The sequence below is a fragment of the Hypomesus nipponensis genome, chromosome 24, assembly GCF_054491055.1.
Source record: "Hypomesus nipponensis isolate SF chromosome 24, ASM5449105v1, whole genome shotgun sequence".
Taxonomy (NCBI): Eukaryota; Metazoa; Chordata; class Actinopteri; order Osmeriformes; family Osmeridae; genus Hypomesus; species Hypomesus nipponensis.
In genome coordinates this window covers 11,245,001-11,262,500 of record NC_140384.1, presented here as the reverse complement: position 1 = coordinate 11,262,500, position 17,500 = coordinate 11,245,001, and the positions used below count along the sequence as shown (strand labels likewise).

Below are 17,500 nucleotides of genomic sequence, written 5' to 3'. Positions count from 1 at the left end.
CCAGCAGACGGGAAAGATAAAGCCAATGAAGTGAGCTCTCTCTTCTAAACCAACATGACTATTATGGGATGGCAGTTATCCACCAATGAACAACCAACATCTGCTGCCTGGAAAGCATTTACATCCTGGATCACACACACTCACACATACACATTCACACACACTCACACACTCACACATACACATTCACACACACTCACACACTCACACATACACATTCACACACTCACACATACACACTCACAGGCACTTGCACCTGGTTTAACATCACTTTTAGTTTTACTCTCTTTCTCTCTCTCTACGCTTTCTGCCTCTCCTCCCCACCCCTCCTCCCCTCCTCCCCACCTCTCCTCCCCACCCCACCCCACCCCACCCCTCCTCTCCTCTTCCCCACCCCTCCTCCCCTCCTCTCTTCTCCTCCCCACCCCTCCTCCCCTCCTCCCCACCCCTCCTCTCCTCCCCACCCCACCCCACCCCACCCCACCCCTCCTCCCCTCCTCCCCACCCCTCCTCTCCTCTCCTCCCCACCCCTCCTCCCCTCCTCCCCACCCCTCCTCTCCTCCCCACCCCACCCCTCCTCCCCTCCTCCCCACCACTCCTCTCCTCCCCTCCCCACCCCTCCTCCCCTCCTCCCCACCCCTCCTCCCCTCCTCCCCACCCCTCTTCCCCTCCTCCCCACCCCTCCTCCCCACCCCTCTTCCCCTCCTCCCCACCCGTCCTCTCCTCCCCACCCCCTTCCTCTCCTCCTCCCCACCCCTCTTCCCCTCCTCCCCACCCGTCCTCTCCTCTCCTCCCCACCCCCTTCCTCTCCTCCTCCCCTCCCCTCCCCTCCTCCCCACCCCTCCTCTCCTCCTCCCCCTCTCCTCCCCCTCCCTTCAGTAGTCAGGCCCCTGCTGGGAAGCTCATGAACATTCAGCAGGTTATTTGCATTATGTGCTCCTGAAGGAGTCAGAGTATACAGACAGCTGTCAACCTTAGGGGAGAGCATTGGGAGGGAGAGAGTATGTGTTTAGCTGTGTACATTAGGGCTGTCGACGAGTATTCCAAATTTGAATATATATTCGAATAGTGGTTAAAAACAGAAATTCGAATGTGAAAATAATGTTTGAATGTAAAAAATAAAATAAAAAACACAACTGCAGTAGCGGCGGCAGCAGCGGGAGAGAGAGAGAGAGAGAGAGAGAGAGAGAGAGAGAGAGAGAGAGAGAGAGAGAGAGAGAGAGAGAGAGAGAGAGAGAGAGAGAGAGAGAGAGAGAGAGAGAGAGAGAGAGAGAGAGAGAGAGAGAGAGAGAGAGAGAGAGAGAGAGAGAGAAAGAGAGAGAGAGAGATAGAGAGAGAGAGAGAGAGAGAGAGAGAGAGAGAGAGAGTGAGAGGCCAAGGTCTGCGGTCATGGCCATTAGTTCATTTACTTATTTTTGTGTAGGTAATATGCTGTTAAATATGTTTAAACTAGGGCTGTGAAAAATAACTTGTTAACGCGTTATGATTAAATTACAGGATTAAATCGTTAATTTTTGTTTAACGCATTTAACGTAATATAACCACAATTCCACCCAATCTGCAACTTCTGGATGAGAAGTTCGTGTTCCAAAAAAACTTAAGATGGAACATCCAATAAAACCAAAATGATATGCACACTCTGCAGGAAGACGTTATCGCTCTGGATAAGAGCGTCTGCTAAGTGACTGAATGCTAAATGACTGAATGTTATCGTTTCACCGAAGCAATACCAGCCTAAAATAATCTATACCACCTCAACGCGAAGCACGCGTTGGTCGGCGAGGGGAGTTCAAGCAGAAACCACCCTCACTGACCAGTGTATAGGACCCTCACTAAGTCTGCCTGTGACAAGGTGACGAGCACAGTTGGCAAATATATTGCAAAAAGCTGTAGACCGATTGATATTGTTGAGGACGAGGGGTTCACCAAAGTTTTGCGTGTGGCAACGGGTGACTTGAGCATCAAGGTACCGCAAAATCAAAGACGCACACTAATGACAAAAATTCGGAAAATCGGTAATAGCCTATGTAATTAATCATGATTAATCCACAGAAACCTGTAATTAATTTGATTAAAAATTTTAATAATTTCACAGCCCTAGTTTAAACTTAAATAGTTTTAGGCCTACCTACAGTATACAAGTAGTTATGTCTCGTTGTATTCATTTGTCCTGTTATTGGCGTACCTAATGCGCAACCAGATATTCGAATATATTTGAATATGTGTTTTTTTAAAGGGAATATTCAAACGTCATTTTTGAGCAATTTTGAGAGCCCTAGTGTACATATGCATGCATGTGGATCTGTAAGGTGCCTGTGTGTGTTTGATCATGCCTGAAAGGGAGTGTGTGTGTGTGTGTTAATGTTTGTGTGTTAACATCACTTTTAGTTTTACTCTTAACTGTGTTGTTAAGTACAGTAACAAAGTGTTTGTGTTTCATTACTTCCTATCTCTGCCCCACGCGCACACACACGTTGTAAACATACAGAAATTACAGACTCCCACACACACAAATGTCAGACACGCACATACACCTTCAGAAACATATTCCTGTGTTTCTTACTCTTTAAGATCGGAAGGCTTAACTCAGTGATTATAAAAAGATACACTTAACATCATTAGACTCATGAAAAACATCTTATTTCATTTTGTTTTAAATTAGTCTGGTATGACAGAAAACAGACTAATAAAATAAAAAAATAATAACATTGTTTGTCATGAGATGTTTCAATCTGAAGTGTAATTAACCTTGACACACCTTAACTGATATGAAAAATTATAATGGATTGAACCTGGAGCTTTGATAATCCCGTGGATGGGTTAGGAGTGTGACTGAGAGGGATGGAGGGACCTAAAGGACAGGACTAGTGAAGAAACAACAGAGCAAGCACAGAGAGAAAGGTAGATGAAAGGGGTGGATGTGTTGCTGCCGCAGAGATAACATAAGAGGGGGATGACAGAGGAGTAGTGTGTGGGAAGGAAGCAACAGGAAGATGAAGGTTCCTGCTCTGATAAGGTGCTTAGTGTGTGTTCTGTCTCTCTACCTCCCTCCCTTATCTTCGCCATCCTGTTGTTCTATTTTCTCTTCTCCTCTGTCTCTCTTTCCTCTACAAACACACATTCAGATATGCACACACACAAACACTCTAAGGTACAGTTTTAGTAACCCTATCCACTGTTATCAGTTACTTGCAACTCAGGGATTTAATTATGTGGATCAGATGATGCAGGCTTGGATTGTGTGTGTGTGTGTGTGTGTGTGTGTACATTAAGGCGGTGGATTGAATAGCCTTGGGTTCTACATTCCGAGTCCTGTTTCTCCTGTTGCTTTATTTCTGTGTCATGATCACCATCGCCGTCACTGTGTCATGATCACCATCGCCGTCACTGTGTCATGATCACCATCGCCGTCACTGTGTCATGATCACCATCGCCGTCACTGTGTCATGATCACCATCGCCGTCACTGTGTCATGATCACCATCGCCGTCACTGTGTCATGATCACCATCGCCGTCACTGTGTCATGATCACCATCGCCGTCACTGTGTCATGATCACCATCGCCGTCACTGTGTCATGATCACCATCGCCGTCACTGTGTCATGATCACCATCGCCGTCACTGTGTCATGATCACCATCGCCGTCACTGTGTCATGATCACCATCGCCGTCACTGTGTCATGATCACCATCGCCGTCACTGTGTCATGATCACCATCGCCGTCACTGTGTCATGATCACCATCGCCGTCACTGTGTCATGATCACCATCGCCGTCACTGTGTCATGATCACCATCGCCGTCACTGTGTCATGATCACCATCGCCGTCACTGTGTCATGATCACCATCGCCGTCACTGTGTCATGATCACCATCGCCGTCACTGTGTCATGATCACCATCGCCGTCACTGTGTCATGATCACCATCGCCGTCACTGTGTCATGATCACCATCGCCGTCACTGTGTCATGATCACCATCGCCGTCACTGTGTCATGATCACCATCGCCGTCACCATCACTGTCCCCCCCCCCCACACACACACACATCAAACACCCCACACACATTTAAAGGCCTCATCATCCTCTTCAGTTTGAGCACCCAGTGGTCCTTCACATGAAGAGCTCTCAGACCAGACAAGCTGAGGACTGGAGCTACACACACACAAACACTATACACAAACACACACACAAACACACACTATACACACAATACACTCACTACTCAAACACTCACTACTCAAACACAAACACTGTTCCATCTCTCTAGGTAACCAGATAACTAGGTAAAGACTGAAGTCATGGATGGATAAATAAGGGGTTGGAGAGGAGGTGAGAGAGAGAGAGAGAGAGAGAGGTGAAAGGAGAGAGAGGGAGGGGTGAAGGGAGAGAGAGGGAGAGGTGAAGGGAGAGAGAGGGGTGAAGGGAGAGAGAGAAGTGAGGGGAGAGAGAGGAAGAGAAGTGAGGGGAGAGAGAGGGGTGAGGGGAGAGAGAGGAAGAGAAGTGAGGGGAGAGAGAGGGGTGAAGGGAGAGAGAGAAGTGAGGGGAGAGAGAGGAAGAGAAGTGAGGGGAGAGAGAGGGGTGAGGGGATATAGAGAGGCAGCTCTAGTAGATGAGTTGTGATGTGTGACGATTACATCAACAACAGTCTGGATGAACTCAAACACAGATGATGGCTGTGACAGCTGCACATACACTCTCTCTTTCTCTCTCTCTCTCCCTCTCTCTCTCTCTCTCTTTCTCTCTCTCTCTCTCTCTCTCTCTCTCTCTCTCTCTCCCTCTCTCTCTTTCTCTCTCTCTCTCTCTCTCTCTCTCTCTCTCTCTCTCTCTCTCTCTCTCTCTCACACTCTCACATACCCACAAATGGCAAGTTGACACGGTCAAGCCTAGTAAAATGAGTGGTGAGAAAGACATTTCCTCTGTGTTCCCTCTGTCTCTCTCTGCCCTCCTCCCCCTCTTTCTCCCCTCCCCCTCTCTCCCCCTCTCTCTCCCTCCCCCTCTCTCTCCCCTCTCTTCTCCCTCTCTCTCTCCTCTCAGTTCAGTTCAGAATGTTTATTGGCATGACAGTTCGGGTTGAGCAGTATTGCCAAAGCAGTCCATATTGAATGGACATTGTAACATATATATCATAACAATTAACAAGGAGTCTAACAATGATAATATGGCAAAATAACAGTAACATAGTAAGTTGGGGACTGTAGAAAAGTAACATGCAGATAAATGCATGTTACAGTAAGATATAGAAAGGTTTTAACAGCCATACAAGGTCGGTTCAATGTCCCTCAAGTTGTGACATTTAGATACATATCCAGCTGCAAGGCTTGAAGTCGGCCCTTCACCCAGAGATATCCTTAATGTCTCATTTATGTCAAAGTTAAGTTCTGTGTAGTTTTCAATTAACTGGTTACATTTTTCCAGATATTGATGTCTTATACATTCATACTGGTAACATTCGATTTCCCCTGATGTACAGTGTCCACAGACTCTGTACTGTTTAGGTAACCATGTTTTTCTATGTCTTCCTTTTTCGATTGCAAGGGTGTGGTCACTCATTCTGTATTTAGTGAGCAGCTGTCTTTGCTTTATACCCTTGACAATATATAGATATTCAGCCATTTCTTATTCTCTTTTTAGACCCCGATAGCAGTGTAATTAGTTTTGTGTCTTGGTTTCTTTTTCCCAGTGTTCTAGGTAGGAGTTTTTGTTTTCTGTTGTGATTAGTTTGATTCTGTTTGGTGTTAGTAAAGGTGAAGGAGGTGTGCCGGGCGGTAACTGGTTTGTTAGTCTCATAACCAGCTGGCACAGGGGGCTCCTCTCAGGGTTACCTTCATGGACTGCATGGGCTTTAGACTGGAGGGTTTCCTCAGGACTGGATTTTAAATGGGTGTAACATTTTAATGATCTTTTTTGGATTTCCAATGTTAGTGGGAATCGGCCCAATTCTGCACGACATGCGTTTGTGGTTTTTTTTCTTTGAATATTTAATATATTTCGACAGAAGTCAGCATGTAGAGTCTCTATTGGTTGCTTTTCCCAATTGTTGAAGTCTAGATGGCTGAGTGGGCCCCATATCTCACTTCCGTAGAGAGCAATAGGCTTGGACCTCACCCTCTCTCTCCCCTCCCTCTCCCTCTCCCCCCTCCTCCTTCCTCCCCCTCTCTCCCTCTCTCTCCTCTCTCCCCCTCCTCCTTCCTCCCCCCTCTCTCCCCTCCCTCTCCCCTCTCCCCCCTCCTCCTTCCTCCCCCTCTCTCCCTCTCTCCTCTCTCCCCCTCCTCCTTCCCCCCCCCTCTCTCCCTCTCTCCTCTCTCCCCCCTCCTCCTTCCTCCCCCCCTCTCTCCCCTCCCTCTCCCCTCTCTCCCCCCTCCTCCTTCCTCACCCTCTCTCCCCCTCTCTCCCCTCTCTCTCCTCCCCCCCTCTCTCCCTTCTCTCTCCTCTCTCCCGTCTCTCTCCTCTCTCTCCTCTCTCTCCTCTCTCCCCTCTCTCCCTCTCTCTCCTCTCTCCCCTCTCTCCCCTCTCTCCCCTCCCCCCCCTCTCTCCTCTCTCTCCTCCCCCTCTCTCCCCTCTCTCTCCTCTCTCTCCTCTCTCCCCTCTCTCTCCTCTCTCCCCTCTCTCCCCTCTCTCCTCCCCCCTCTCTCTCCTCCCCCTCTCTCCCTTCTCTCTCCTCTCTCCCGTCTCTCTCCTCTCTCTCCTCTCTCTCCTCTCTCCCTCTCTCCCTCTCTCCCTCTCTCTCCTCTCTCCCCTCTCTCCCCTCCCCCCTCTCTCCTCTCTCTCCTCCCCCCCTCTCTCCCTCTCTCTCCTCTCTCTCCTCTCTCCCTCTCTCTCCTCTCTCCCCTCTCTCCCTCTCTCCTCCCCCTCTCTCTCCTCTCTCTCCTCCCCCTCTCTCCCTCTCTCCTCTCTCTCCTCCCCCCTCTCTCCCTCTCTCCCCTCTCTCCCTCTCTCCCCTCTCTCTCCTCTCTCCCCTCCTCCTCCTACTCGTAGGAGGTCTTGTTCAGCACTGTCTCAGGTGGAGCTTCCTCTCTCTATCATCCCTGTGGGAGGCTTCACTACACACACACACACACACTCTCACACACACACACCCACCACACACACATTCTAAAAACACTATAGGATGTTCCCTAAAACAAGACCAACTAATAAATCCTGTAAATTATCAAGATTAAGATCCAAGCAAACACAACACACACAACACACACAGACACACACAGACACACACAGACACACACAGACACACACAGACACACACAGACACACACAGACACACATCTTTCTAGGGTTTCACCCCTGTGGGGGAGAGAGTGTGTGGGGGCTCAGAGGGCCGGCGTACAGAGGATTCTGGGGGATGAATTGAGTCCTTACATAAGCAGGTGAGACAGATAGATGGATGATGGAGAGATAGGGAGAGAGAGAGGGGCTTTCTGTCAGCCTGATGGAGAGAACAGAGATCAGGGGATGAAGAGAGGACATGGAGGGATGGAGGGAGGACAGGGAAGAGTCTGATATCTGAGGAGAATGAGAGTTGGCACTCGTTTCAGCTCCTGTCTTCCTGAGAACTGAGAAATGAGTGAAGCATTTTCCTTTGAGACCTGAGACACACACACACACACACACACTGTTCTCTCACAGGGACAGGCAGTCATACAGGCTCCTCTGTGTGTTCTGACATGGTTGTCAAGGCTGAGAGATGCTCCTAAGGACACCCATACACACTATGTACTGTACCAGCCTCTCCTCTGCTTTCCTCTCTGCTCTGCTCTGCTCTTGACTTCACTTATTTCCTCACAAGAGGAGGAAGCCAGCAGACCAGGATGAGGAAAGGATGGAGAGGTGGACGCAAGAAGAGAGAGAGAGAGAGAGAGAGGTGGAGTGATTGAAGAGCATTCAGGAGCTCAAGGAAAAGAGATTGGTTCATAGAAATAAAGGTTTGGCCTCTTACTGCTGACAGGTGAGTGTGTGTGAGTGTGTGTGAGTGTGTGTGAGTGTGTATGTGTGAGTTATCAGTTGGCTGCACCTGGGCAGAGACGGGCGAAAAAAGAGACGTTTGTCACCCTCACCCCCCTCACACACACCTCCTCTACCCCCCTCACACACACACACACACACACACACGCACACACACACACACACACACACCTCCTCCACCCCCCTCACACACACACACACCTCCTCCACCCCCCTCACACACACACACACACCTCCTCCACCCCCCTCACACACACACACACCTCCTCCACCCCCCTCACACACACACACACACCTCCTCCACCCCCCTCACACCCTTCACACACACCACATCCCTCTGTCCTCCCTCCCTTTCTCCAGCTGTTTAGACATTCCTTTATTTGAAAGGTCATTTGGCGAGACAAGGTCTATCCTGTCATTCACTACTGTATCTCTCTCTCTCTCTCTCTGTCTCTCTCTGTCTCTCTCTGTCTCTCTCTCTCACATTATTGAATACATAAATTCACGAATGAATCAAGAAATAAATAACTATTTACTAATAACCAAAATAACGTAAATGTATAAACTCTTTCATGAATGACTGTCTGAGTTGATGGAAGGATGAACAAATAAACTGACAAAAGAAAAATCTCTAAGCTACGCCCCTGTGGAAACAATAGATAGACACTGTCTGTTGTTTCACACACTCTCTCTAGAACTCCCAGACATACACACACACATTCTACAAGCCCCCAGACACACACACACACACACACACACACACAGCGACACTGTTAACATTAGACACACTCTACAAGCTTCCAGCATGTAAATATTGTAGCTAATGAGGATTTCCCTGCTGAGATCACTTCCTGCTGAGCTCATTTCCTGTCCAGAGTCTCAAAGTACTTCTGAAGCTAGACTATTTTTGACAGTAGTAACACACACACACACACACACACACACACACACACGAGAGAGCATTATGTTTTAAGTACATAAACTCCATTTGTTTTGTGTACTCCTGTGTTATTTGTTTTGACAGACAGTGCACGTCTCATTGGTTAGATTGTGTGTAATGAGGCATGCCTGTAGGATTTGTCGCTAAAGGGACATTTCGCTGTAATAAGCCAAGTCTGTGACTGGTCATGTGACTGGTCATGTGACGGTAGCCTGTGGAGGACTGGTGGTCTGTCATCGTCTTACTGTCAGGATCATCCTTTTCTCCTCTTTATCTCCCTCCCTTTCTTCCCCCTCTCTCCCCCCCTCTCTCTTTCTCTCTCTCTCTCTCTCTCTCTCCCTCTCTCCCTCTCTTCCTCCTCTCTCTCTCTCTCTCTCTCTGCTCCCTCCCTAGTTAATAAAGGAATATTAGAATCAGAGTATGTCTGAGAGAGACACAGAGACAGAGGGGGAGAGAGAGAGGGAGAGAGTCACAGAGAGAGAGACAGGGAAAGAGAGAGAGGGAGAGAGAGAGGGAGACGTTAAGGCATTTTGACACCAGCTTTACACAGAACAAGGCAACACTTTAAATAACATACATATTCTCACACACATACACATACTCTCTCTCTCTCTCTCTCTCTCTCTCTCTCTCTCTCAGCCCTGTCACCCTGTCACCCTGTCCTTGTCAACCAATTACAGTGCATAAAGAGAAGGAGGAGAAGGGGGTCACACACCAGCATGGCCCCAGGTCAGCAGTGTCTGGGAGTGTGTGTGTGAAACGTTTGGTTGTTTAAGTGTGTGTGTGTCAGAGGATTAAAACCAGTCAGCTTCTCTAACTTGGTCCCCAGTTAATTAAAGGCCAATTGGATTGGTCTGCAGGCCTGAATGCCATTCTGAACAAACACACACACACACACACCTCCCACATGCTAATGAGTGACCTTTTCCTCCCCTTCTTCAGACATGTCATCTTCTCTCCCTCTGTCCTTTTTGCCCCTCTCCTCCTCCTCCTCTCCTCCTCTCCCCCTCCTCCTCCTCCTCCTCCTCCTCCTCTCCCCTCTCCTCCTCCTCTTCTCCTCTCTCCTCCTCCTTCCTCCTCCTCTCCTCCTCCTCTCTTCCTCTCCTCTCTCCTCCTCCTTCCTCCTCCTCTCCCCCTCTCCTCCTTTCCTCCTCTCCTCTGTCCTCCTCCTTCCTCCTCCTCTCCTACTCCTCCTCTCCTCTCTCCTCCTCTCCCCTCTCCTCCTCTTCTCCTCCTCTCCTCCTCCTTCCTCCTCTCCTCCTCTCCTCTCTCCTCCTCCTCTCATCTCTCCTCCTCCTTCCTCCTCCTCTCCTCTCTCTTCCTCCTTCTTCCTCCTCTCCTCCTCCTCCTCCTCTCCTCTCTCCTCCCCTCCTCTCCTCCTCCTCTCCTCCTCTCCTCTCCTCCTGCTCCTCCTCTCCTCCTCCTCCTAGACCTACAGGTTTCATCTTAGGACAAAATTATGCTAATCTGTCCATATATCTGCCCCACACACAACCACACACCATGGGCATAGATTTAGGGGGGGATGCTAGGTACTTGTCCCCACCAACATTTGAAAATGACAAAATTGTCCCCACCAATATTTTAGCGAATTGTGCTGCTATTTGGATCAATTCCGACGGCCAGGACGCGACAGTACAAGAAACGCCATCATTTGATTGGCTGAAAACCCGAAGGGGGAGGGTTATCTGACACGCGACACGCACGGGAAGAAGCACATGCTACTTTGCTTGCTTGCACTGGCAGTCGCAGACAAGCTAGCGGTTGTGTCGGTGACAACGGTACGGTACAGCTAACTTACCAGGTCTGTCTGCCAACCATACATACATAAAAGGCCAGAGTAACACATTTTAATATTCCCTTCAGCATGTACATGTTTGCCCCTTTTTGTGCTTTGTAGATCAGATATGACCCAAGAAGAAGAAAGGGGACATATGAAGCTTTTTCAAAAAGCAGTGTAAGTCAGGCTAAATAACTAGCCACACTAGCAGTGGTAGTGACCAGGCTTTCAAATGCAGATTCTACTGTGGAAAAAGTATTAACTGGTGATATTATGTTACCCAGGATATTGTTACAGCTAAACCTAGCTTCTGTAGCTAATCTTTCAACCAAGGTCAGGAGTCTTGCCTAGGACAAATTCACAGCTGATGGACTGTCACTGCATTGCTAGACAGGTGCTGGAAAAAACAGTTGGCAATGTAAATAATTTAACACTGTTGGTTATTCAAATATAATGAATCATTAGTTGATTATTAATGCGCAAATAACACTGTATACAATATGGTAGGAGGGTTAAACTTGCTAGCCAGAGGATAGGCTACAAAATGAATAAACCATTTTGTATGTAGGAAAGACAGCATAAAAACACTCCAGATGTAGAGCAGGCTGAGGAAACAGCATCAGGGCTTCAGGTGAAGTTCATGATAATAAAACTTTTTGTTGTTCAGCGTTACAGTCTCATCATCACAGCCTCTTTTTTTGGAGAGTGTATTTTTTAGATTATACAGTTATACTAGCTGTTTAGGGATAGTATACAGAATGGCATCTCAATTTGTGCTCTGGGGGGGGGGGGGGGTTGATGGGTGGATGTCCCCACCAAGTCTGATACCAAACCTATGCCCTTTTTACACATACAACCACACACACAACCACACACACATGCATACACACCCATACATGCATACACAGAAGTGAGTGTTTTGTGCAGCCTGTGTAGTTATGTAACACACAGCAGCTGTTGTGTTGTTGAGGGAAGACATCTGTTCACACACACACACACACACACACATGCACACACACACACACATGCACACACACAGGGCTGAATGAGTCCCAAACTTACTTTGATAATATCTTGTTCCCAACACCCATTACTGCACCTGCAGTCTGTCACATGCACACACACACACACACACAAACACCCATACACATGTACACTCACACACACACACTCACACACGCACACACACACACACACACACACACACACACACACACAGTGGGACCATCCCTTCTGTAAACATTTTAATTTGAAGGACTTGAAGTGTTTATCAGAGAGCTGTCTGTTGAGAGGCTGCTGAGAAGAGGGAGATAAGGAGAGATGGGGAGAGAGAGAGATATAGAGAGATGGGGAGAGAGATGGGGAGAGAGAGAGAAAGAGATGGGGAGAGAGATGGGGAGAGACAGAGAGAGAGAGATGGGGATAGAGAGAGAGATGGGGAGAGAGACATATAGAGAGGTGGGGAGAGAGAGAGTTGGGGGAGAGGGAGAGAAAGAGAGAGTTGCTTGCTGTAATCACTGGAACCAAACAAACAGATTGAGTTTGTAAGGGTGTGTGTGTTCTGAAAGAGATCACACCTCAAGACTGCTGCTGTGGAGAGGAGCTCTACATGACTGTTTGTGTACCCGTGTTAGTCACACTTACTGGGACGTAAGGGTATGGAGGGTACTCACACACACACACACACACACACACACACAGGTCTATTTGGCCTCTGCGTCTAACAGACACACACACAAACATGAGGATATGATTCTGCTGTGGAAGATCATCTTGTAAGCATAAGGAGACAAGCTCTGACCAGGAAGAGGAAACGTCCTGGAGACGCTTCCCCATGGTCACCGAGGAAACCGTGTCTCCAGGTTCCCCGTGGTCACCGAGGAAATCGTGTTTCTCCGAGTTGGGGGGGCAAGAGGAGAAGTGTGTTTTTACGTTTCTTTTTTTTTCTCTTCAAGAGGACCCCTGGGTCCAGAACAATGCTGCTGTACGAACAGAGAAACAGAGGGAGCGTGACGGAGATAGAGAGAGGATGGGGGGGAGAGAGGAGAGAGAGAGAGAGAGAGAGAGAGGAGGGGGGGGAAGGGAGGGAGAGAGAGAGAGAGAGAGAGAGTGGGAGAGAGAGAGAGAGAGAGAGAGAGAGAGAGAGAGAGTGGAGTGAGTAAGAGGGAGAGAGGGGGAGGAGAGTGGAGGGAGAGAGAGAGGAGTGAGTAAGAGAGAGAGAGAGGGAGAGAGGGGGAGGAGAGTGGAGAGAGAGAGAGAGAGAGAGAGAGAGGAGTGAGTGAGCTTCTGAAAGGAAGTTTTGTGTGTTGAGAATGCTTGTCAAGGTCATCGGCATCCACTAATAACACACTGCTTAATAAACTCTTTCTGTGTCTGTCAGGGTGATGTATAGCAGGAGTCTGGAGTTAAAAAGAAACTGTCTGTGTCTGTGTGTGTGCTGTGTGTACTGTGTGTGTGTACATCTCTGTGTATGTGTTTGTACAATTTTCTGAATGTGTATATGTTTGTGTCTGTATATGTGTGTGTATATGTTTGTGTCTGTATATGTGTGTGTATGTGTATGTATGTATGTGTGCGTGTGTCTGTACATGTGTGTGTGTGTGGTTAACTCACTGTGTCTTTTCTCCTCCAGGGTTGTCTTCAGGTCAGGGGTCAGCTTCTCCTCGGTGAAGCCTAGCAACCTGGCGCCCTGGGAGATCAAACAGGAAGTGGCACCAGAAAGTTCCTCCCTGTCCGTGCTGTGCCAGAGGAAGAACTCTGCTGACAGGTAGGAGTGATGTCATCACCCGATGTCACAGTCACTCCACAACCGGTTGAAAATGAATCAGTGAATGAAAAGATTTGCTTGAATACGTCACCATGCCAATAATTGTAACAATGTCACTTCCTTGAACAAATTTGGTTTTGAGTGTGTTGTTTCAGTGTGAGTGTGTGTGTGTGTGTGTGTGTGTGCGTGAGGTAGGGAAGGATGCCTAATGTGCCTCATTTTAGTCAGCTGCTATATGGATTGACCCCCCCAAAAAATTCAAACAAAAGGTTTCTCAGTGGTTTACAGTCGTATCACATGTACTTAAAAACATCCAGGTACTTAAAAACTGTTTACCAAAATTTGACTCCAAGAAAGGCCCCATTTTCAAAATGGCTGCCGTCAGGTCCTTAAAATGACCATTGCTCCTCGACCAGGAATACTGGTGCCTGATACATGTTTTGGCCATGTAATGTTCTAATGATCATATTTGCATGATAGATAAGTGATTACAAGTACAATTATATATTAAAATAATTGGTTACAAGCATATTTATGCGAAAGTAAAACAAGTACTAAACAGGGCTGCCACCTTTCCAATCCACACCATGATCTGGTAGTAAACTCTTTGGCAGTGGTATCACACCATGATCTGGTAGTAAACTTTGGTATTTGGTTGAGGACTCGGTTGGAGGCACATGTTGTGGGGTAACAAATGATTTTGCAATAACGATTTTCTTGCTAGAGGGTTATTGTGCAAAGAGGCAAATAAATTGTTACTCTTTCCGTCAAACAACACTGCCAGGGCCTTGGTCCCATGGCCCTCTATGACATTCCTTGCTTACAGTTACATTTTCATTTTTTCATTGAGCAGACGCTTTTATCCAAAGCGACTTCCAAGAGAGAGCTTTACAAAGTGCATAGGTCACTGATAATAACAACAAGATAGCCCCAAAAACATTGCAAGTAGCCAAAACATGAAGCACATATTGTGAACAACCAAAATAAGTGCCAAAGGGAAGAACCATAAGAGCATGTAGTCAAACAAGTTACAATTAAACAACATGAATTAAACATGCTTGTTGTGTGAGCAGAAACACATTTGCACGTATAGGACTGGATGGTTCAATGTGCAAGACTGCGGGAAAATAACTGTTCCCAGCGAGGAGGAGTGGGGGGTTTAAGTGGTCAAGGATGAATTTTGTTTGAGCAAAATGGTATGCTCTCTGCTGCCAACAACATTTCAATGAGGCAAGCAATATCAAATGTCAGTATTCTCTTCCACCCTCTTCTGAATTGCAGAAAATTGTGAATTACATTTTGGTGGGTTTAGTGTATAATGTCACACTCAAAAACATCTAGGATGCATTACATATTTTTATTTTATTTGTTAGTTTATTTGTCAGGGACAATGCAGCACACATTATTACATACATAGATAACGTTGTAGATGTGTTGCATGAAAGGTTTTTAGCCAAAAGGATAATTTGCAACCCCAGTCCCTGGTCGGGCCTTTCTAAAAAGTTAAGCAAATACAATGTACTGCAGAGTCTGAGTTACACAATCATGCAGCAGATGCAACATATTACTAGTATATACAGTATCAACATTTCACAGATTCAGAGTCTGAATTGTTAGTGCTGTTAACTCCATTCACTTTCAATTCTGTAATACTTTTTTGTTGACTTGGCTTGAGTTTAGTAAGACTGTTGAGGTGCTTCCATAGGGATGTGCTGTTTCCTTCAGATTCCTCAATCAGTTGCATAAAATAGTCTTTGCTTTACGCAGTTCTCTGACTACTGCATTTCTCAATCCTTTAAATATGAGGAGATCGGTATTTGTTTTGGAGAGCAGCGATTTTTTCAATGCATAGTCTCTTTTTTTTTGCTGACGAGTGTCATTGTTCAGCCATGGTAAGGAGACTTTTCGTTGCTTCGTACCTTTGAATGTTTTTGTGTATTTCCCAATCAGGAGTGTGAGTTTTTTTTATCAAGGAGTTACAACTATTTTGTAAGTCATTCGATTGTAGAATGTTATTCCAATTATTTATATCATTTTCAACTTGTGTCAGTTTATTTTTGGGGATACCCGACTTCCATGGTTTACTTTCGTTTGCGAATTTTGGTTAACGCCCTTTAGTAAGTTTTCGGACAGCCATGGTCATATTATGATCACTTAGTAGGTTGTACATTCTGCTGATTCGCTGGGGTCTTTTAGTGACTATCAGATTTATCATCAAATCAAATCAAATCAAATTTATTTGTATAGCCCTTTTTACACGCAAGCATGTCACAGAGGGCTTCACATACGCCCATAGAACTGCCCCGCAACCAACCTAAACCCTCAAGGAAGACAAGGAAAAACTCCCAGAAAAACTCCCAACGGGAGAAAAAATGGAAGAAACCTTGGGAGGAGCAATTCAGAGAGGGATCCCCTCCTCCAGAGACGGTTGGCAAGAGAGAGGAGCAGAACACAAGCTAAACATAGTCATACAGTGTCAATGGGTTTTGAAACACCAAAAATCCATTGTTCGGCTTTATAGACGTTGGATGGGACCCGGAAACTCGCTGTTGGCCGTCATGGAGGCTGGTTTCCGGTTGACGACCTGGTCCAGCGTTGGTAGACCGACGACCAGGCATCATAGTTTTACTCGTTCGTCTAATCCTAGTTGGGCCTTTTATCATCTGCTGAAGACTGTGTTTTGACAGCAGCCTTTTAAAGTCTTTTATACAGCTCTTCTCTAGCCAGTTAATATTAAAATCACCAAAAAAGATAGATTCAGTCCGACTATTTACATATTTAAAAAGTTTATCTAGGTTATCATAAGATGAAACATCATGGGATGGTGGGTTGTACAGCACTACAATGTTAAAATTCATCTTGGGGGATTATACAACATTCAAAGCCAAACGTTCTAATTGTGTATCCAGTTTCATTTCATTACATTTCAGAGTGTCTATAACATAGAATAGTACTCCCCCCCCTGACTTTGTCAGATGTTCTATCTTTCTGTGACAAGTGTAACTGGGGACATCAATCATGCTTGTCGGGATGTTACTGTGCAGCCAAGTTTCTCTCAACGCTAAAAAAATCAGAGTCAGTTAGCAGATGTTGAATCTGATCACATTTTGTTAATATATTCTGAATGTTCATGTATTACCTTATTCATATTGAAATGAGTGACCATTTTAGAGGGTTCACACAGCCTTCTGTTCGGGATAATTCAGAATCAACTTTTACATTGAATGTCAAGTCTGTGTTTTAGCAACAACAAAAAAGGGTAAGTGTCCAAAAACACGTACTGAGTAGGAGTTACATGACATAGGCCAAATTGTTTACATCTCTGGTTGACCCCAAACAAAGATAAAACCTTACAGTAATCATGTATTCCATAAGTATGTAATCATGTCACTGCAATTTAGACATGTCCAATGGATTCATAGACCCAGAAAACATGGGGTTAGACCCCAAGAGTTCTTGGCTAGGTCAAATAATGAAGGAGTTACGATATTTGAAGAGATTCCAACCCATCTTGGACGAAAATTACACCTTTCTAGTGGTCAAACTTTGGTTAACGTTTAGTATGTTATTACAGTAAGGACACCTAATACTACAAAAAACTGCTGAGAAACCTTTTGTTTGAATATTTTAGGGTTAGGTGTTTGTTTTTTCATACATGCAGCCACCTAATCTCTTCATACGTGGGGTGTGATGAGATATTCTCTGTAGGGTTAGGCCTCTCGGGGTGTGATGAGATATTCTCTGTAGGGTTAGGCCTCTTGGGGTGTGATGAGATATTCTCTGTAGGGTTAGGCCTCTCGGGCCTCTCGGGCCTCTCAGGGTCAGGTGACGCGTTCGCTATGTCGCTCCTGTGTTTATTATTCAGCATGCTAGGGAAGTCCTGTGTTTATTATGCAGCATGCTAGGGAAGTCCTGTGTTTATTATGCAGCATGCTAGGGAAGTCCTGTGTTTATTATGCAGCATGCTAGGGAAGTCCTGTGTTTATTATGCAGCATGCTAGGGAAGTCCTGTGTTTATTATGCAGCATGCTAGGGAAGTTAGCATATTATTCTGT

At 46.3% G+C, this 17,500-nt stretch overlaps 1 protein-coding gene across 1 annotated transcript in view; it reads left to right on the top strand.

The window, feature by feature from the left end:
* LOC146233209 (transmembrane protein 132B) overlaps positions 1-17,500 on the top strand; it is a 111,078-nt gene that overhangs the window by 35,716 nt on the left and 57,862 nt on the right. The window contains exon 3 of the mRNA XM_084690679.1: positions 13,311-13,445. Within this exon, the coding sequence (XP_084546805.1) occupies positions 13,311-13,445 (135 nt within the window). The remainder of the gene's footprint in view (positions 1-13,310; positions 13,446-17,500) is intronic.